Source organism: Galeopterus variegatus, unplaced genomic scaffold, assembly GCF_000696425.1.
Source record: "Galeopterus variegatus unplaced genomic scaffold, G_variegatus-3.0.2 Scaffold158, whole genome shotgun sequence".
Classification (NCBI taxonomy): Eukaryota; Metazoa; Chordata; class Mammalia; order Dermoptera; family Cynocephalidae; genus Galeopterus; species Galeopterus variegatus.
This window is the reverse complement of record NW_007726269.1, coordinates 830,361-853,139: the sequence shown is the minus strand read 5'-3', so window position 1 is coordinate 853,139 and position 22,779 is coordinate 830,361. Positions and strand designations below refer to the sequence as shown.

The 22,779-nt window shown below is 36.6% G+C and overlaps 1 protein-coding gene across 1 annotated transcript in view; it reads right to left on the bottom strand.

Moving 5' to 3' along the window:
• COL5A2 (collagen, type V, alpha 2) overlaps positions 1-19,825 on the bottom strand; it is a gene marked incomplete at its 3' end in the record, with an annotated part of 112,042 nt that extends 92,217 nt beyond the window's left edge. The window contains exon 1 of the mRNA XM_008593490.1: positions 19,354-19,825. Coding sequence (XP_008591712.1) covers positions 19,354-19,447 — 94 coding nt within the window. The remainder of the gene's footprint in view (positions 1-19,353) is intronic.
• Positions 19,826-22,779: the final 2,954 nt, after the last annotated feature.

The window sequence follows — 22,779 nt, the reverse complement described above, 5'->3', positions numbered from 1 at the left end:
AGAGATCCTCCTACTGAAAATGTTTGGTTCAGACGTCTGGCCTTTGCTTAAGCTTGTTGTTAGTTATATACTCATTAGTTCTCTTTATGAAAATCTACAGCTATTTGTATCTCTCAAATTGAGACTCCCAGTATGAAGACCATTTCTAATTCTTTCTACTTACAATGTCTAACATGACACTTGGCATCCAGGGAACCAGGAAACACAATAAATATGTGGACAATGATTATTTCACTAATTTTCTACTCAGTGGAGTATATAAAGCTAAGGCAAAAGACTAATAATTAGAGATGCCTCCATGAATACTAAACAAGCATTATTTTTTCTTTCCAAAAGTCATTTTTGGCTCTTACGTGGTCACACAGCCTATGATTGCATTTGTTTTAACCTCTATGCAGATTCTAGCTTACACCGACTTCATCACAAGTAAATTTTTTAGTTGGGTAAATTAAAAGTGATGTGGTTAATTCCTCCTCACTACAGCTCTTCATGGATATTTGCAACTTCCAGGACAGAAAAAAAATCTAAGCTTCACTTTCCCTATAAGATTGAATTATACTTTCTCTAATTATTGCCTGCCATAGGTTTGGTCTCACTGAAGTCTCTAAGAATGCGGCACTGGCACTGAACACAAATGATTTTCATATAGTGTGGATAGTTCTTTGTGAATGAAATTGTCTCACTCCTTTCCTTTTCTCCTCTCTATAGAATACAATTGAAAGAGCCCTAAACCAGGAGCCAGAAAACCTAGGGTCTATATCTCTGTCCAACATCCTCTGTGTCATTTACTCCTTATAAATTTCAGTTTCCTCATCTGTAACCTAAAGTTCTTAGAATATGTACATCAAATGAGTGGATATACTTCCTGAATTGTACAATCTTACTTACATAAAGTGTGATATTCTTATTTATAGAGGCAGAAAACTCTAAAAACACATGTCAACAGAGTATAGACCATTGGCCAACAAAGAAAACTTTAGCCCTGCCTCTGAGAAAGCATATCTTTTTTTATTGTTGTGATTTGGTAACACCTGATCTTTTACTGAGGGAGTTAGAGACTAGTAGAAGGTTTAAGTCGACTTTATCCAAAAGAACAGCACATTGCCCAGTCAGAAAAGGAGACATTATGTATCATGATGCAAGAGCATTACGAGCCACTGTTTTACTATTTAGAATTCCCATTAAAAACAAATGATTTGCTGATAATTTTCATATTGTGTTAGAACAAAAAGAACAATAGGGTAGAACAATTGGTCTCAAAAGACATCCCAGTATATATAATTGAATACAATTGATATATTAAAATAATTGAGGCAATTAAAATAGATGTTGTACTCAGGTATAAAGTTTCACAGCCTAGTGCTCGTTTCGGCAGCACATATACTAAACTATCACAGCCTCCCACCCCCACACCTTATACTCCAAACCTAGCTCTTTCACCTGAAACTATTATTGCATCTTTGTCTCCGTGCATTTACTGTCAAAGATATAATGCCCAATATCCTCCTTGAGGATAACCCCTTAACCTTACACCAAAACATTGTGCCTTTTTATATCCTGATCAATCTTTAGCTTTCGTTCTTTCTGTATCTTCAACATCTTCCTTTCCATGAAAGAAACCTATAAAAATCCCACTCCCTTTTAGAAACAAAATAAAACAAAAATCCTCACTCAACTCTACATCTTGTTCCAACTATGGTTCTATATTTCATCTTCCCTTCACAACCCAGCTTCAGAATGGAAAGAGAAAGAAAAAACAGTAGTCTATACCCACTATCTCCACTGTTACTACATACTGAATTTATAATCGATCAATAAATTGTCAAAAAATCAAGACTCTAATACTAAAATCTTCCTTCCTTCCGTTTCGTGCACCAAGGCATTAAAGTAGTTATAGTTTCCTGCAAAACAATGCAAATCAATATCTGCTATGAGTTAAATGTGTCTCTCAAAAGTTTATGTGTTGAAAACTTGATCCCCATTGTAACAGTGTTAAGAGGGTGGGAATTTGGATTGTTGCATTTGAAAGGTGGGCCTTTAAGAGGTGATTGATCATGAGGACTATTGGATTAATGAGTTACCATGGGTGTGGACTGGTGGCTTTATAAGGAGAACACATGAAAGAGCTCTTGCCTTCTCACCCTGTGATACCCTGTGATGCCATGGGACTCTGTAGGGAGCCCCCACTGAGAAGGTGGCCCTCACCAGATGTGTTCCCTGGACCCTGGACTTCCCGGCCTTCAAAACTGTGAGAAATAAATTTCATTTCTTTATAAATTACCCAGTTTCAGGTGTTCCATTATAAACAACAGAAATGGACTAATACAATATTTCTGGGAATTTCTTCATGTGTTTTTGTCCTATCTAGATGCCATCCTCTTCCTCCTCCCTCATGTATCATTTCTTCTGGTTACTGCACATCCATCATCTATGTTTTGAGTCCATCTACTGCAGGAAACTGGCCCATGTTCTCACAGATAGCTTAGATACTCCTCCTATGCCTTTCTTTTTAATTATATTTATTACACTGTGTCACAGTTATTTGTTCATATGTCTGTTCCTCTCACTATGGATTCCTTCAGTACTGGATAGTGTGTTAATCATCTGTGTGTCCCTAAAGGCTGACTAAAGTCACTATAAATAAAATATGTAAGGTATAAAATAAGCTTTGCTCCCATTTAGATTTGAAGTACATATTTTTATGAGGCTTTAGACAAAAAGTCACTAAATACAGCTAACCATATATAAAAGCTGGTTCCATGTTTTTAAGTACATCGCTAAATATACAAAAACCTAGGCAAGGTTGAATAATATAATTAGGCAACAAGCTGACAATTAACAAATAAAGCACTCGATTTTGAACCATCAAAATAACAGAAATATGTATTGTTGGAAATATCAGTCACAAACATTTATTAAGTACTTACTATATGCATAGAACTGGATCTGAATCGGACTTTCTGGATTTCAGAGATAGTCTCCACCCTTAAGGAGCATATAATATAACTAAGAGATTAATGACATTTACAATAAGTGAAATTAAAACAATGGACAATGCATAAAAGGATCTATTAAATGCTAAATGTGTTATACAAAGAGTTATAGTTTAAAGAAAAAAGAACAAAGATGCCTGGGTAATTCAAAAAGGTTTCAGAGACAATGCACATGAGATTTGATTATGGACTTGAAGGATTTGGATGTGAAGGAGAGGCTGGAATACAGACAAGGGAAATGATAGAGAATTGACTGCCCTCTGCTGAGACCTTCCCTATCTCCCATGCCAGCCCTCCCCCGACTCAGGCAGTATGTGGTAGGGAGCCTTCTAATGCTCCCCTGGTTTCCTTTGTCTGCCTCCACCACAGCACAGAACACAAAGTATTGTCCTTGTTTTATTTGTCTCATCCTCACTCGATGATTAACTTCTTGGAGGCAAGAATTAAATACTTGTTTCTGTATCACACGGTAAAGCACTTGGTAAGCAGTAGGCACTTAGTAAATGTTTACCAAATCAATGAGTAAGTGAAAGTAACTGACCCATAGGTTGCATGGTGGGGATAAACTCCACCATAGAGAAAAGCAAGTCAAAATCACCTCCACTTGAGATCAGAGAATTATTTCTTTTAATAAAAAGTCAAATTTTTCAGACTCATCCAAAGCAAATTCTAATGCTACTGACACACTTTCACAATGGCTATTGAAGATAGAATGGGATTTATATTTCCCAAAGAAGTAAATTATTGTCGAGTGCTTTAAGATGAACAAATATCTCATTAATTGAAGTCTACATTAAGCTAGAACCTGACAGTTTTCCCCCGCTGGAATTTATGAGTTAAACATTGCTACGAGTATTTGTGAGTAGTTTTTCTAAAATCTCATCAGACTTTAAATCTGAATGTTTCATGCATTTGAATTAGACAAACACACTTCTTGTAAAGACATAGGAGGCTTGTTTTCTTCCCAGAGTACTTGAGAGTGAAATCCTAGCAAGACTTAGGAACACAGATGTTTACAGAAGTCAGTCAGTATTAATGAAGGAGGAAAATGGGAGAAAGAAACACAGAAATGGAGTGTCATTTTCCCTGAAGATAAAGACGGGCAAGCAACATGTTCCGAAAAGTTCTGTGCTCCAGAAATACCCAATGGAATAAATCGAACATTCTAAATATTCACATAAACACTTACATATCTCCCAGCAAGCATTACTGCAAAGGATAACAAGAAGTCATGAAGAAGTATAAAGTAAGGGGAATCAAGAAGAAGTATGACAATTCCATGACCTACTCCTAAGGTAAACACCCAAAACCATTGGAGGAGGAGGAGGAGGAGGATTATTCTCTTTCCCCTCCCCCTTCCCAATCTCTCTTCCTCTCCTTCTTCTCATTCTTATTCTTATATTCTTATTCTTATTCTGGATGGACTACTACTTTAGTAGGTTCAAGGATTGTTGGGAAAAATAAGCACCGCAAAGACAAATCCATCAGCTATAAGGGCAAGAAAGCATGCATCGAAACTCTCCCCCCAAAAACATTTAGAGAACACTGAGTTGTAACAGCGTAACACAACACATGATACATTTACATATTTTTTTTTGTAATTGGAAAATTCAAAGTCAATCAGAAATCTACAAAATTTGACATCAGATTATTCTGAATTTTTTTTTTTTTTTTTTTGCGATCATCTCCTTTTTCAGCAGTGCCTAGAAACTTTGTTATAGAAACATTCACTGAAGAGCAGATGATTTTGCAAAGTTACAAATTGGGAGTTGTGTAAATGAACCATAGGTGAGGAAATAACTATAAACCTGGGTCAAAACTTCAAATCCTAATTTAATAGTATGAAAATATATATTAACCACGGAGATTATATGATGTCCCCATCTACCAACATGGGTATATGAGACCCTCATATTACAGTATTACGCAGTACAGTATTACAGCACATATCTGACCTACGTGAGCAACTTTATGTAAATATTCTACAGTAATAGACTTTCAGTGTTGACAGCAGTCCTGGATAATATATCACAAGTTTTGCATCAGAGGAAACTGAGGCCTACAGAATTTAAGTCACTTCCACAAAATCACTAACTTAGCCCATGACAGAACTGTAATTAGAATGCAGTTTTCCTCTGTCCTGGCCCAGTTTTTATTTAGAAGCTTTTTAAAAAAATTATTTCAACAATTTATTCATGAAAGAAAGTAACAGTCTACTTAGTTGAGGCCCGCATCTCTTTAACTACATGTTTCTCTCTGCACAAGCAGAGAGTAAAGCAGAAAGTAGACAGGCCCAAGGGATGATGGAACCTTTGTCTAAACACTTGGCCCAGATTGCTGTGGATATTTGTCAGCAGTTTAAGCTTCTAGCTCCAAGTCACCTTCTGACCCTGGGAAAAGGGATACCATGTTGCAAACAGGCCCTGAGAGCTTAACTTTGATTTCAAGACAGGCTTCCTGATGAGAGATGAATAAGGAAAAAAGTAATAATAATAGTGATTCAGCCTTCTGCCAGGAAGCTACATTTTTGCTTGTAAAGAGACTAGGGCCCAGTTTTATATATATATATATATTTTTTTTTTTTTAAATCACATTTTATGTTTCCATCTGTTCTGTTTATCCTCAAGTCAAAGACTCTATTCTTACATTTTTTTCTGTTTAATTTTCATTTTGGGGCTTTGGGAGGTGTTCTGGTTAGTGATATAAGCAGGCTCTTTTACTTTCTTCAATTCGATTTTAAATTTTGGAAAAAAAATCAACTTTGCTTTTATTTCTATGAAGAGTCTTAAATTTCTTTGAGTTACTAACATTATTGCTTACTTAAAAGATCAAATTTATTTTGCATTTAGGTAACCATTAATCACTATAAAGGCATACTGAAATAATAACACTACCTTTATATAGCTGACAAAAAATTTCTATAGATACTATGGACTCTATTTTGAACCTGTAAGGTAGAAAATTATAAATTACTATCTCTGTTTTGTAAATGAGAGAATTAAGGCTCCAACACATTATATTTATAAGGAATTTATTTTTATTAAAAAAGTCAGGACTTTATTCCATTCATCTGACTCTGGGGCCAGTGCTATTGGGGACCCTTTAGCCATGCTGAGTAGAAGGTGAATGAGCTTAAACAACTGCTTTTTCTTCATTCACTGCTCAGGCAAGGTGCATACATTCATTCCAAAAACATTGCCCCAGGCCTTAAATAGGTCTATCTTGACATCAGTAAAGTAAACAAATGTTTTATGTATTGAGCAAAGTTCCACTTTTCTCAAACGACTCTGCCTGTGCCAAATGTGCAAACAATTGCCAAAATCTTTATATTAGAGAAAAAGATTTAGATTTAAATTGAGTATATGTACCACCAAGTTTGTGATTGTGTCCTAATACCAAAGTATAACTTTCAAGGTTTTTGCTGGTTTGCTTTCCCAGACTTGCTTTGTGAATAATAGAGTTGAGCACAGGCCTGACCCAAGGGAAAAACATGAGATAAATAAAAATTTGTCATTGTCATTTTGAATCTTCCAAATACTTTACCTCCAGTCCCTCCCCATTCTGCCCCAGTTGCCTAGAATTCACCACTCCCCCATCCTTCCTCCTATCAAACCTAATAATTTAGAATGGTCCGATAAAAATTATTTTAAAAAGCAATCTGTAATAGACCAATCAGGAAATCTGCCCTAAAAGTACTAGTAATGCCTACATTTCATCACTGCCCATAAAGCACCAAGCATTTAATTCAATTCTTCAATATACAGATGAGGAAACTGAATCCCAAGGAAGACAGTAAATTGCTTGGTTACAAGGCCAGCAAAGGGCAAAGTCAGGCCTCAAACATGAGACTATGCAGACCCTTGCTCTGTTAACTGATCAAATGAAAAAGAAGTTCTAAATGTAGGAACTGCTTATTGTAAAAAGCCCTGAAATGTAGAAAAATGGTAATAACTGGGAACTCAGGGAATTTCCCAGAATCAAAATAATCTCACTGCTGAGTCAGTGTCCTACTCCTACTGCCTATAGACCTAATTGACAGTGTGTGTGCTGTTAGATCAAAAAATAGACACACAGTATCGTGGCACAGTTTATCTTTTCTAAAATGACTGTGTTTTAGGAATACAGGGTAAAAAAAACCAGAAGAGTCAAAAACAAAAAATTTAGAGATGTCACATACCTCCACAAATTCCTTGAAATTCTCTAAATAAATCCCACAAGACCTCATATACATATGGTCATGTGAAATTAGCATGGAGCTTTACATTTTAGTGTATTTCAATAAGGCTATCTGAGCAAACTGTCAATTGGTTTCTCTTGCCTACCCTCAAAGAACCCTTCTTCCCATGAACTTAATGTTTAAGCAGGACCTAAGAAAGAAAGAAAGAAAGAAGACCACAATAAAACTTTGAACTTTCAGAAGGAGAGAACAGACCTATAGTTACTAGAGCTGGGAAAAGGGGAGGGGGAAGGAGATTAGAGAGTAATTGGGTAAGGGACACAAAGAATAATTGTGATTTGTAAGGATGAACATGCTAATAATATTGAACTGATCATCACATACTATACACAAATACTGATAGTCAACTCTGTACCCTATAAATAGGTATAATCAATTATGTTTCAGTTAAAAAAATTAATTGTTTAAAAAATGCTTTCCATACCCCCTCTCATGTCTTCCACATCCTGCTGATTGCCACAGAGGCATAAGGTTCTATTTAGTGTGACTTGAAACTTGCTATTGAAGAATTTCAGAGAGAAAAAAAAACAATTTTTTTTTAAAGTCACTTAAGGCAGGAAAGAAATGACATTGCAGGGAGGGAAAGAAGGAAAAGGTGGTAGGGCAGTACACTTCCTGAAATGGTTTCAAGGAATTTGACATTTTGGGAAGCATGTCCCTAAAATTCAGTTGGCTGTGTTAGGTCACTCTGAGCATATATGATGTGGCAATTTTGGGCAAATTTGTGGCAAATTCAAAAGTCCTCTTCAAAAACAGTGGAAATTTTCTTGGGCAAATTTCGTTTTGATTATACTATGAAACTTTCATTTCTATTAGAGGACACTTGAAGTGATTCTAATATTTTGACTGCGGAAACCTCCATGGACAAGCACAGAGTATCTATGATGGCTGAATTTCATCCTCCTACAGTGTGAACCACAGAGTCCCTCTGTGATACTGGGGTTTTCACCAAGAGCCACTATGTCAGCTGATTCTTATGGTCAAAGAATATTGAGAAAAAGACCTCAAGAGGTAAATTACCATATTATGAGCTCATGTTACAGGGGAATTATTAAATCCGTGCACTAGGAAAACAACCACAGAGGGCACGTGCACTTTTTTGGTTTGCTATGGAGTAGGAAAGAAGAGGATACCAAATGCGTAAATTTTGACAGGAGGTCAGGTTAGAAGGAAAAGTCTGTAATTTGAAGAAAAATTTGGGAAAGTAACATCCAGATCGAGCTACAGTATGAGGCCCTAGAAAGGCAAGGATGACTTTAAGAATCTTGAATGCCTTTGCCTCAAACACAGTGGGGGTTGAAAACATATTTCCTGCAAAAAATACAAATAAGATAAGTCAACTATTTCAAAATTGTTTTCTTACAACTGGGTCTGCTCTGGCTCCTAGCATGATAGCAGCATTGCACCCAAGGAACAGATGATAGGGATAGGTGCACCAGGGAGCTCGGGTGAATTGTATGTTTGGCAAGTTTCTGAAACATACTTACTTATATGCTAAATGTACTAAAATAGCCTGAAACATACTAATTTAATTTTATTTTGTCATCCTCCATACACCCAAACACAAACATCCACATTGAAACTTGGAGTGTGTTCATAGATTTATCTCTATAGAACTAATTCTGTTTCAATTTAGTCTCATCCTCTACATAAAAGAATACCCTCCCCCACTTTAAATAAATAAATAACGGATTCTAAGCATAATGAAACCTTCCCGGGCTGGTGAGAGCTCCATTGCTCCATTGGTTCAGGAATCTATGACTGGTTTCTAAGCAAAATTCAGTTCATGCTTAAGGGAGGGGAAAAGTCACAAATAAAAACATGCCTGATCTAATCAATAGAGATCAAGATTTAAGGGGAAGTAGGGAAAAATTAGAGAAAGGATTGAAATTTTTTACAAACCCCTAGAAAGATATAACACTGTAGCATCTTAAAACTTGAACACAAGCTCTCTGATAGAATTTTCAGCTCTTTCTCATTATGACCTCAATTATTTTTTTTCCCCAGTACAAACTCATGTAAAAGAAAATTCTTATTTCAGAATCTCTCACTTGCCTTGCAATGGCCAAGACCATTCTGCTCTCCCAAAGAAAGTATAGGTCTTCTTTGCTGAAACTTCAGAGGTTTTATATTCATAGCCAAAGGCCAGAAAACTAGCAACGTCTCTGCAGTTCATCTTCCCATGGTAGACAGTTACCCTCAGTTTATCTCACCTTAAATTCTAGCTAAAAATTTAGTCCCAACATAAGAAATATGATGTCCTAAATTAAACTGTAACTTGCAATTTCTTCCATATAAAACTCCAGGAAGAGAAAGAAAAGGCTTAAAAATATTTTCAAACTAGCATAAATGAATCTGATAGGTTCTTCTACCTCAGGAGCAAATAAGCATATAACTACTATGTAAGATACATTAAAATATTAAATCTCTATAAATAAATTATATTTACTACAGGAACCATCCATATTTTCTGAATTCCGTAATGAAAACATCTGAAGCTGATGGCCACAGAACAGCCACATTGAATACCGAAGATTTAACTAAGGAATTTAATAGCTATACATTATCTGGCAAAATTCTACCTGCATCTCTCCTTTCAAGTTAAACCCATCAATTCTATTTTTTAAGTTTGAAAGACTGACAAGAAAGAAAGAGCAGCAAAGTCAGGAACGTGTGAGCATGAATTATGTGCCTATATCCCACACCAGTTCCTGCTTTCTGGAGTCGATTTCACAGGAATCTCCTGGGAGTGAAGGAAGTGAAGTAAATTAACAGCCTCTGGAAAATGAAGAGACCTGCTGCAGAGTCTGGGAAAAGATGGTCACCCCCACAACTGTATCCGAATAGTCCTGGGAGCTGCCTTGTAAATCCCTGTGCCGTGAAGCAATTCCTCTCATTCCTGAAACCCAGAGCAATGCAGAGTGGAAAATAAGCTTTCAATTTTTAACAGAGACTTTTATGACTATCATATTTTCAGAAAATAAACTCTGAGACAGACAGGGCTGGTAGACAGGCATGAGGTGGCATGGAGTGGATTGTGCTTGGCTTGCTACACATTGGGTACAATCACAGAGAGCTAAATGGGGGCAGGGGCAGTGAAGCTTCAAATCCCAGGGTCATTAGAAAGTCTCCAGTGGCAAGAAGCTTTTCCTTTTCTTTCTTTTGTTTTCTCCAGTAGTAAACCTACAAAAGGAGACAATACGATTTAGCCCTTCTATTTGAAAAGTAAAATTTTTAAGTGAGCTTAAAAGAGCTTAGTAACACATAGATATAATTATTGATGTATTGTCAAAACAACCACAGTAGAACGGAAGCTAAGATTTGCCTTTTAAGTTTTATACTAAACTCTAATCTCTTTGAGAACAAAAGTTGTTCAATTAGTCCATAACATCTAACTTCTTGGTTCTCATAATCACACAATAAGCATTTGTTACTATTGCTATTATTATTAAATAGTAATGTAATAATAATATTAACTATTAGTTAATGAACTTCTACTATTTGTTGGAAGCCATGCTACCACACAGATGGTTTATATACATGATAGTCTGTATAATGATTTTTTGAGAAAAGTATTATTAAGTCCAATTTTATAGATGAAAAAATTAAGACAGGGAAATCAAGAAAATTGCCCAACAATATGCAAATATAATTTGCAAAACCTGAATTTAAATTCAGTTCACTCAAACTTAAATGACTGAATGACGAATGATTTTTTTTTAGCTTTTTGCAGATAATATTCAATTGGCATATATGCATGGGATAGCTATCATGTACCTAACACATAAAAATTCATGACATGGCTTCTACCTCCCAAGAAATGTGCCATCGGTTAACACCAACACACACCTGAAGCACTTACAGAACGTAATTGAAAGGAAAGGGGGTATTTATTGTAGACTAGAATCCCCTAATTTCTTAGGAGACATAATATTTGAAATAGAACTTGAAAGAAAATGCCAATAGGCAGAGGGAAGATAAAACGAGAAGTACAGAAATACCTAAATCACAAAAATTAGATGTGGGAACAGTAAAAAGTTAGATCTGACCTGAGAAAGGATGCCATACAGTGTGCCACAATCAATAGTGTTAAGTAACAATAATAGAAATAATAGTAATTGTTTAGATAGGGTGGAGAAGATTGTGAGTACCTTTAAAGTCCTTTAAAGGATAATTTTGGCATTCTTAGGGTTTAAAAAAAAAAGACACGAAGAGTTAATGTCACTGTAAGGTGTTAAGTGTGATATGATAGGCAATGGCAAGTCAGAATAATTTGTTAAACTGGGGACTGAAATGATAAAAATAAGACTTAGGAACACTAAGCTGGCAGGAATGTGCAATATGGATTCATGCAAAGAAAGCATTCTCTATATGATATGGTTCACACGTGGGAAGGGTGTACTGAGTGCTATGAGATGGCAGAGAAAGAGCACTTAGCTCCACTCATGAGAAAATGTGAGTTCTGAGTGGAATCCTGACAGTAGGGAGAGCAAAAGGAAAAGGGGGGAGGAGGGAGGTGGAAACTGCAAGCAATTCCTTATTTTGAGGCAGGGAATGGTAACTGATATAAAATTCTAGAAATCAGCCACACCAAAGAAGGTCCTCTATGCCAAGTTAAAAAGCTTGAACATTATTCTTTCTTCCAGTTATGGGAGCCAGTGGAAGGTTTTAAAGAAGGTAAAGACATCGTCAGATTTTTACTTTTATATCACACTGGCTACAGAGGGTTTCTACATGCAGATGGGAAGTGGACACATGGAAAACAAGGAGATGAATTTAAATGTTATTGCAATAATCCAGGGACAGATGATAAGGGTCTTAACTGAGGCATTTGTAGTAAAGATGAAGAGATATATGTGAGGAATATTTAGCAGATAAAATGGTAGAGCTGAGTAACTGACTGAAATTTTGCTGATTGAATGACCAGGGAGAACCATGTTGCCATTAACTGACGTAAAGGCTACTTAAGAAAAAGGACCCAATCTTGGAGGAAAGATAATGAACTGAATTTTGAATACATTGAACTTGAAGTGGTTCTGGGCCATGCGCTGGATAGTTGGAAGTGGGATACACACCTGTGGATTTCACGTGACAGATCAGGGTTGGAGAGAGAGATTTGAGAATCATCAGCATTCAGGCGTTAAGCACATCCTGAGTGTGTGTAAGATTTTAGATGACCTACGAAGAGAATATCCAAAGAGAACCAGTGAAGAAAAACAAAGTGCTAAGGAAGAAAAGAGGAAAAGAAGCCCATGAATGAAGCTGAGCAGGAAAGGTCAGGGAGGTCAAGGGAGAACCTTCAGAGAGTAGCATTTCAGGAAAGCCAGAGTGGGCAATGGTGTCAAGTAAAGTTAAGGAAGAAAAGAGGAAAAGAAGCCCATGAATGAAGCTGAGCAGGAAAGGTCAGGGAGGTCGAGGGAGAACCTTCAGAGAGTAGCATTTCAGGAAAGCCAGAGTGGGCAATGGTGTCAAGTAAAGTAGAAAGGCCTGATAAGATGAGGTCAAAGGGGCCCATTGGAGCATCACACATTTGAATCCTCATCATACTAGACCAGCTTAAGTGGAATGGAGAGGCCAAAGTCAGAGTGCAGAGGGCTGAGGGAGGCCATGGGAGGCAGAGACAGAACTACACTGCTCCTTTAAAGCAGCTGGGCTAAGAATAAAGACAGGATGGGAGCTAGACACAGGCCCTGGGAGAGAGTTGAACTTGTGTCCAGGCCAAGGGGAAAGAGTGAACAGAAAGGAAATGGTGGAAGTTATAGAAAAGAGAGCATGGTTGACGGAGCAAGTTCCCCAAGGAGATGGAGAACAAACAAAATACAGGAGCAGAAATCCGGAAGGTGCTTCCACACAATTCAAAGAATTGGTGAAAGTAAAAAAATATACCACTAGGGTTTGTATCTCCAATGATTGAAATAGATGTAATACCACTTTCTGTGTCTCTTTTAAGTACCCTAAAATTACCTTTAGGTAAATTTCCCAGATGATCCTCCTAAGAGTCCCATCAGATTGACGGGTATATACTATTTCCCCAGTATTTCAGATAAAGACACAAATGCTCAGTGAGGTTAAAGGACTCTCTACAGGTTACAAAATTGCTAAATAGAGCAAGGACCAAAATCCAGGTGTCCCCCCCCCTGATGGTTGGACCAAGGCTTACTTTACTTGTTAATCTATATACACCACAAAGAGACTATGATGTTTATGCTGCAAGCAATGTTTCCACTGAGAATAAAATTCATTGTCATCTTAAAACTGAATTCACAATTCTGATTTAACACCCCAAAAAGAGAATAAAAAAAAAGAAAAACAAAACTGTGAGACTGTCTTTCCTCCTTCCAATATCTAAGCTTAAAAAAGAAGTGCATAAACATTTTTGAGTTGAACATTATACTGGAAAATTATAGGGATAAATTTCCATTAATTTATTAATATTGTTAACTTATTGCCTTCTCTGTAGGAGGCAAGATGGGGGTAAGGAAAATCTGGCTGTATTGGCATTTCCCTGATACACTGTTCCTTAGAGAATATATTCAGTAGAAGATGAAACTACCTTGGTTTCTTTTGAAGGGTATAAATGTGTCAATAAAATAAAAACACTAACGTTGCCAGTATGGTCACACATTCAAAGCAAAATCTTCCATAGGATAGACTGCCCCTGATGCAAATGCCAAGAGTAGATATAACCTTTTAAATATTGAATAAAACAGCTCGTCAGTCTTACATGAAATTTAGATAAAATATGCATGAAATTTACATGGAAAGAAATTTAAAGGAAAACTAAGTTGTCAGTATCTTTCTATTTTGATTCTGACTCAAAAACCTTTTCCTAGCTGTGGCATTTAGAGTTATACAAAAATTTCAAAGACCTTATATTTATCAGTAAATTGATAATGTCTCACAGTCATGTCATATCTTCAATGAACCTTCCAGTTCCATGGATATAAATCACAGTGAATATTAAATCAAAGAATACCATGCCCATGCTATTTAAGATAGATTTGTCGTATATAAACTTGTATAACTTGCCCAAATTTATCCAAAAACCAATAAATAATTAACAATTCTAGTCTTTTCCACCTATCATTACTACATGTCTTATAGGTAAATCTAAACTTTTCAATGTTGTGATCTCAGAGCAAAAAACATCAGATCAAAAAGTAGCTGACCTGTGTTCAAACGTTTTATGAATGCCATGTAAGACTTGGTGGTGATGCACAAATTATCCTTCAATCTGGAGTGAAATGATTAAAAACGATTTTATTCTGGCCAAAGATTAGCATGACTACAATCTCCTAAATCCTAGTTACTCAAAAAAAAAAGCTTCCTCTTTCTGTTTTTGCCTCACATCCTCCATTATATGCATGTCTAGAATGATCAACACAATGAATTTCAGGCCTGTGATGATAGTGCTGAAAGTACAAAAAACAGGAAGTAAAAAAAAAGATTGAAAATAAAAAGTATATATTCACCTTGAAATATATTTGAAGAACATGTGTCCTTTGCATAGTAGAATGATTCACTGAACCCACTCTGAGGGAGATTTGTGCCTTGAATTATGTTTCCAGAAAAGATGGTGAATTTTCAGTGGTTTATCTAGAAACTTTAGGCAGCCTTATAAGTAAAATGAAAAGAATAGCAAGTTGTCACCAAAGTCAGAATGTGTAGCCTTGGAACATAGAAGCCAATTGGTCCATATCATAATCAATAGTCATAGTTAAAGATTTCATATAGGGGTTCAGCAATGTGAATCAGATTCACCTGGTGAGCTTTGAAAATATACAGATTCACAGCCCCATCCAAATCTACTAAACCAAGATATTTGGAAAGGTGGGGAGCATAAAATCTGTATTACTAATATGATCTCCAGATGATTCTTTATGCAGCCAACTCAACACTGATCTGAAGGTTGTTTACCAACTATCCTTAGAATCATGGTCAAATTCTACACTGTTTTAGTCAATGTAAAGAATTCACTAAATCTATCAATCTACCAATCTACATATGTAGAGAGAGATATACTCTTCAAAACAAAAAAGTTATAGGTACTTCTAAATTTATCTGAAGAGAATTAGATTACGAAGCAAAGAAAATGCAGCCTAATACTTCATTGTCATCCAGTGTTCTTGGCTTCATAGTCTATTCAGGAATGAACAACAGCCAGGGTGAATCTGATCACTCACCTACATTCTGTCCATTGAAACCATAATATCTATTGTACTAAAAGTGGCCAACATATATGCTCATTGTGGCCAGGACTGTAGTTGCCTCCTAATAGTCATCCTTCGTTGCTGTTGTCACCCAACTAAAAGGCTACATTTCCCAGCCATCCGTGTAGCTTTGTATGACTACATTCAGGCCAAGTATAAGTAAATTTAAATGTTATGGTGACTGAAAAATCACCATAAAAAAGGGGGTGGTCACCACCTTTGTTCCCCATCCTCTATCCAGATGCCTGGAAAGTACCTGTAATGGCTGGGACTCCAGCATCCATCTAGGACCATAAAATCAAGAACCAAACCCTAGGGATCTGGGAGTAGAGAGCTAAAACAAGCATGACATTCTGATGACTCTGGGGGGCCAAGATACCAACATTTCATTGCCTACTTAAAAGCTGCTTTTACATGAGAAAATAAAAACTTACTGAACTATTGCATTCTGCTTCATAAAGTTCAACCTAAATTAAAGCACTGACTGTAAAATAAAAGTCTGCATGTCCTACATGATCCAAAGTATCTGTTTCAATAGCAATGAGTTTAAAACAATTTATGAATGAACAAGTATCTTAATCTATGTGTTCATGTTCTGTAGCTCCTTTAACCTGATGCCATCCAAGTTTCACTGAGTGTTAAGCATCTGCTTATTCATATTTGTATCTTAACAATGATATAAATGGCAGACATAACATAATAAAAATGCAGGAGACCATGATATAGAAAGGATCTCTTAGTAATCAGAAGTTGGCTTGGGCCCAGGATATCAATGTAGGATTGCAACAAGAGGGTTGCAAATTTATGGTCCATTAGTCAAATTTGGCACTCAGATATATTTTATTTGGCTTATGCAATGCTTTCTGAAAATGTTAATTTTGAATGCCTTAAAGTGGACATGCATCTTCATTTCTCTGCAGACCCCATCATCCCCTGTTGATGTACAAACACTTGCTTGCTTCAGTTGTTTATGTCACCTGCCTGGCCTCTGAAGTTCACAGTATCTGGAAACAAAATGGTACATTTCTGTACCTTCTCTTCTCTCTATTGCTCATCTGGTATTGAAAACAATGACTCACACCAAAGAGTATTTCCTATGTTAAGTATGCCTACTTCTAATAACAAAAATGTGTATAGCTCACTAGGTGTTGACCTTTATTTAGGAATATAAAATTTACTGTAAATATTCTAGTATTTTCTCATACAAAAATCAAACATGGAACCTTTCACATACACACACTAACTCTTGAAAAGTTGATTTTGTCATCTTAACTCTCAGATTTTTGTTACTCACTAGTTTCAGCTAAAGTTAGCCCAACTCGCAACTTCTTACAATTTCTATGAATTTAAAAAGCAAATCAGTTCTTAAAATTTAGTGAGATGTAGTACTGATTTTGGCCAAAAATGCCTAAAATTTTATTATTTACTTTTATCTTATCATTCGAGTGTATTTCTATTATGCAAGCACTGTACTTATGTTTCCCATTACTGGTAAACAATCATAGTCAAATACAAAAAATAAATACCTTGAAGTCATAAAAAGAAAAAACAAAAGCTTACAAATAAGCACTTACATGTGGTAACAGGTCTCTACATTACCAAGGGAATATATCTGTACACAAAGTAAATACCATATTATATGACTTAGTTATAGCTAAAATTTGAAAAATGTACTTGCTTTACATGTGTGTCCTAGATATTTCTTTAATATAAAACATTTACCTAAGGTTGCTCTTCCCTAGACTCAAAATCACATGGAGTCTCTAAATTCTGACACTTTTGTTAAGCTTGTGACATGCCTGAACAGGGAAAATAAAGTATTGCCAAGTATCCATAAAATATCAACTTAAACCAAAATATGCATGGTAAGATACGTAGCTCTGAATTTACCGGATTCTGGAATTCTTTTCTGTATTATCTTTAATTAGGGCCATAACTACTTTCTTTTGCTATTGAATTTTAATCACGTGTATTCTCTGAGGTTAGGTAATAAAATAGAGGAATTTATTTTCTATAATATGTGTGCAAGTAATTACACTTTCTCTGTAAAATCTGATGATTGGAATTCCAGCTTCTGTGCTGTTTAGTTATACTGGGAGGGAGTGAGGTTGGTTTGAAGTTGGGGACTTTTTTGTACCAAATATCACATTTTTAACATTTATGTAAATTACCATTAAGGAAAATTAAATCCCGCTCATTTTTAAAAGTTCCTACAAAGTAATTACAACTATTTGGGAAAGTCTTTTAACATATGGACTATTTCATATACCTTATGAAACATTCCTTCCATTTATTCAAATATTCAATTATTTCTATACCTTATAAAAGTAAGTTATTAATTTTAATATAAATTAACAAAGAAAGTTGTATTTAAAAGTCTCAAATTAAAGTTGGTTGTTTTGGTGGGGGAGGGGAGTAAACTCTTCTTTGATAATCAGATTTTCTATTTCCATTTTAATTTTTCTGTATTTTTCTCCCCTTTCCTAACTTCTATTTCTTATTTTATTATCTTCCCCACCCTTCCAAACAGCACATGCTTTTACACCATTACAAAGAAACTGAAGAATTTTTACCTTCTATAAATTGCCCCTTTTTTTGGAACATAAAAAGTTCCAAGATTTTAGAAAGTGCCCCCTCTATGGGACTCCTGACAGATTGTTGGGTATTCATCTCTAGATTCTTATTTTCACTCTTTATAAGTGTTTAGAATTTATGGCCTCTACATTAATTTTATGAACATCTTTCGAGCAAAAATATACAGAAGCAGAAAGTAAAAAAATATGTATGCATATGTATATGTGTGTGTGTGTATATATACGAAAGATGGTAACAGAAAAGGTTAATGAATGTGCTGTTTTAAAAGCTTGAGTTCGATGTTAAATACTTACAAAACTCTATAATGGCCTATTGTAAAAGAGTACATGTCTGTATTTGAAATTGCAACCCTCAAGAGTAAGGATTAATCATTGTACGCAATATAAATATTTTCTTATATTTTATAGCAGCCATGAATTGTTGCTTAACCATACCATATAACCCAACTGTAACATACGAAATTGCATAGGAAAAAATTCAGAAACCCAGCAAGATTTGCCTTTAAAAAAAACAAAAAACAAAACAAACAAACAAAAAAAAAAAAAACCCTCGTGTTTAAGGGACAATGCCCATACAAATACTGCATGCCAGATAAGTCATATATAAGGCATGCTGATTTCCTGCCATCCGCCATCCAGCCAGGAACCACCACTGTCCTGATAATCAAGTCAGTAGGGTGGGAAAATACCACTGTTTAAGAAATCTGGCTTCTATCAGCCTCTGACATGAAGAAGTAAACGAGACTGACTCTCGGTAAGCAAAAGTGATTTAAGATCACAAATGAAAATGGTGAAGAAGTACAAGTCTGTAAAGAGGAGAGAATGAGGAGCCAAAGACGAAGAAAAATCAGAGCTATCAGAGTTGCCGCAGAGGTTTTTCTAAACAAAGAATTTTATGAAGCAGCTGAAGTTCAGTACAAAAAAGACTCCACCCTACCCAGCTTCTGCAGTGACTTTTCCTTGCTCTGAAATCTCCAACCCACAGAACAGAACTCTTCTAACTAAAAGTGCCTCGGGCTCCGTTTTAAGCATTCTTCTTTTCTTTCAAACTTCCCACTCTCACACTCAGACAAAAGGACTTATCGTAGGCTTTCCCAGAAATATCTAGATGTGGACTCTTTCCCAGGGCAGACATAGAAGCTCCGGATTTACAAACATCCCGATCGTCTTCCCAGCCGTTTCCCAGGTGCAAATCTGTCAGCCCCCTTCTCAAACTTCAAACCAGAACCTCCTCTTCACGCTTTTCCTGAAGCTTAACATTCCACCTAGTTCCCAAACCGTGCAACAAATACCACAAGCAAAGCAAACGGCAAACTCACCATCCTCGCCTTCTTCCTGGGCTTTTATTGAGACAAATTGCCCTAATAGAACAGTAAGAATGAGGAGAGGTCTCGCTTCCACCCAGTTTGCCATCGTGTCTAAATATTAGACATGGGGGTCCTCCTGGGAGTGAAAAGTAGATTCTAAGGTTATTGCAGCACCATGAAGGCAGCTGTGGGCTCTTCTCCTTTCAGCACCAGTCCCAGGGCAGCCTCTGCAAACCCCCTTTTTCAGCACCAGCTCCAGCACAGTCTGCGAAAACTTTTTTCAAGCGATGCAGCTTTAAATAGGAAGAATGCTGCCTCCACTTCTTTTCCTGCCCCTTTTCAGCTTGTTCAGGCTCATAACCACCCAGTGTCTGCCAAGCAACGGTCTGATTGATGGTAAACAACCAAATCAGAACACGCGTCTCTGTGCCTGAACTTTCCCTCCTTCATTTATGTTTTAAGCATAGACGGGGCTTAATAGAGAAACAAATTTTTATTTTTCTTTCTTCTTATTTTTTTAAGAAAGCCTATGAGAAGGAAAGAGTTCTGTTCTCCCCTTCCTAACCCTTCCGGCAGACACACACCCCTTAACTTTTCCCCTATAAGCTGAAAAAGACATTAGGGAGGAAATATAGCCTTTTAGCCTAGTTTTTGACAATTAGATCATTCAGCACTCTCTTCTCCTTAAACCTTTAAAGAATCACATTTTAACCCTTTCTTTTGACTAAGTAGGAAGTATTCTTGCCCCCTTCTCAGACATAATTTCCTTTCCCATACTCTGAAAGGGGATTATTAGAAGGGTGCCCAGGTAAAGTCCAGGTGAGAAAACTACTATTTCAGACAAATGAATTTATGACACATCATACTTTGAATTAAGAAAATAGGTCCTCTCCTAATCTCTCTATATCTCTTAAGGTTTCTCTTGTCCTAAGAGAGTTTCATTATGTAGAAGAATAGTCACCTAAGCTAGTGGAGAGGAATGGGAGGAACACTACATTTGGATGCAGAAAGGCTTGATTCAAACAACATCTCTGCCACTCACCAATTTGGTAAACATGCACATAGTCCTTTATCTCTGTGTATTCCAATTTTCTCATTTGGGAAAAGGGCTTTGTCTGGACCAGTGTACAGGGTTTAGTGACATTAAAATGAGTAATATATAAGTTCCAGATTGCAAAGAGCTACAATAAACAAGATTTTCAGGGAATATGGTAGTCCCAGTCTCACGTGCCTTTTAAAAGCAATATCCGTGAACTTTTGTGCCACATTCACGCTTGCCAAAATCTTAATGACCTCAGAGTTCCATATAATCCATTTGATATCTTGAGTCCTCTTAGAATCAGAATATATGTTCTATACAATACAGGTGAGTCAACTGTTTATAGATACTCAGCAATGATCACCTACCCTTCACTGTGCTAAGCACTGGAACAAGAGAATGACACAGAATAAATAAAAGGGGTGCCCATCACTTTCAAGGAACATACATAGATGCTAAGAAAATAAATTTACATGAAACAAGGAAATGTAAGCCGGAGCATATAAATATGTGTGGGATTCATTAAGATCAGTAGAAATTCAGAAAAAATGAGAGATTGTAAAATGATGTTAGTTAAGTATGGCATTATTACTACTTAATAGAAGAAATCTAAGAATCTTTGAATTTTATCTTTGGAGCTAGAATCTCTGGAGAAGTATTCCAGAGGAGGTCAGTTTTCCAAGTAGTTTCCAACTTTCTAACCCTGTACCCCTAAAAATAACTTTTCATTTAGACATGTCTCATTTTAATGACTTCTGTCATCCACACTGTTCCCAGGGGTGCCCTGCTCCCACTTAATGAATAGGCTGAATAAGGACCAGAAATTACCCTTCTGCTAATTTTTTTCTAGAATATCTGAGAAGGGCCAGGACTTGAAAATCACTTTGCTAAATTCAAAGAAAACAGGAAAACAAACACAGGAAAAAACATTAACTGTTTTGCAACTTGGGCTTTTCTCTATGTTTGGCTTTAAGGACCTACACTACGATTTGGAAAAGACTAAAATGTACATAGGTGTTGACCAGCTATGTCTGTTTAATCAATGTGGTTGAACTGAGGATAGAGGATAGTACCATTTCTTAGTTCGTGAAGAACTGATTCTAGCCCTCAGTGCTGTAGCAGAGACCTCAGAATCTGTCCTAATTCCTACGAGCCCATCCCAACAATATACATATTACAATATAATATGTGCCTCGTGGGTGTATTTTTACTAATGCTCACAGCAAACCTGAAAGGTATTTATTATTTTTCTCAAATTATATATAATGAATTATGGTTCAAATAAGTTTACTTGCTCAAGTTTGCTCAGCTAATAAGAGATAAATTTAGAATTCTATTTCAGTGATATATGACTCCAAAGGCAATGTTCTCACTGCTTCCTAGCTCTTCTTATATCTACCTGACACTCATACTCCAGTCTCAGGACAAAAGGTGTCCCAGCGACCTCTCAGGCTTGATCCCTTCTCACCCCATCCTTTCCATCTCCTTCAGGACATTCCTCTGACAGTGTCCTCCTCCTTCTCCTCTACCTGCCTCATTTCTTCCTCTACTAGTGCCTTTCCCGCAGCAGCCTGTAAACCTGCTCCTCACCTACGGCCTATTTTTTTTTAAGAAAAAATTTTTTAAAAAGGAAGGGCAGGTGTCCCTTAACCCCACGCCTCCCGTGTTCCCTTTCATCCTTCCACTCCTTCACTCCCAGTCATGCTTCGCCCTCTGCAGCAGGAGCTCACCACCAGCACTCTACTATCGCATTGCCAGAGACACCAGCAACCTCTTTGTAATAAACCCAAAGATTTTTCTTCTTTCCTCCCATTGTGGTTGATATTCTGACTGCTCCCTTCTTACTGAAAACTCTTTCCCCCATGGCTTCTCTGGTCCCACATACTTTTCTTACGCCCCTTGCTTTTCTGGTCAAACTCTGTTTGCTAATTCCTCTCACAAAGTCATTTGTGCTCTCTAGTGTTGTACTATCAGCTTTTTCCCTTCTTACCCATTGTCTTGGGCTATATTAACTATTAGAACTTTTGACTTTATTTCCATCAACATGCTAATGAATCCCAGTGGAGACTTTCCTCCTGAGCTGCAGACCTGTATTTCTGTGCCTACATTAAACATCTCCCTCTGGACAGATCCATAAAATTCAATAGTCCAAAGAGAAAACATTACCTCCCATTGTTCTTTATGCCAATTAGCACTACCACCATCATCCTAGTCCCAAAGATCAGAAACTTGGGAGCAGACTCTGTCCCTCAAATTATATCCAGTTGGTCATCCAGCACTGTTGACTTTGTTAAGCATTCCTTTACTCCACTACTCCCCTTGCTTAAAAAACTGACTCCCAAGTACTCACAAGATATAATAACATGATATTGTACATTATAGTAACATGACATTTAACA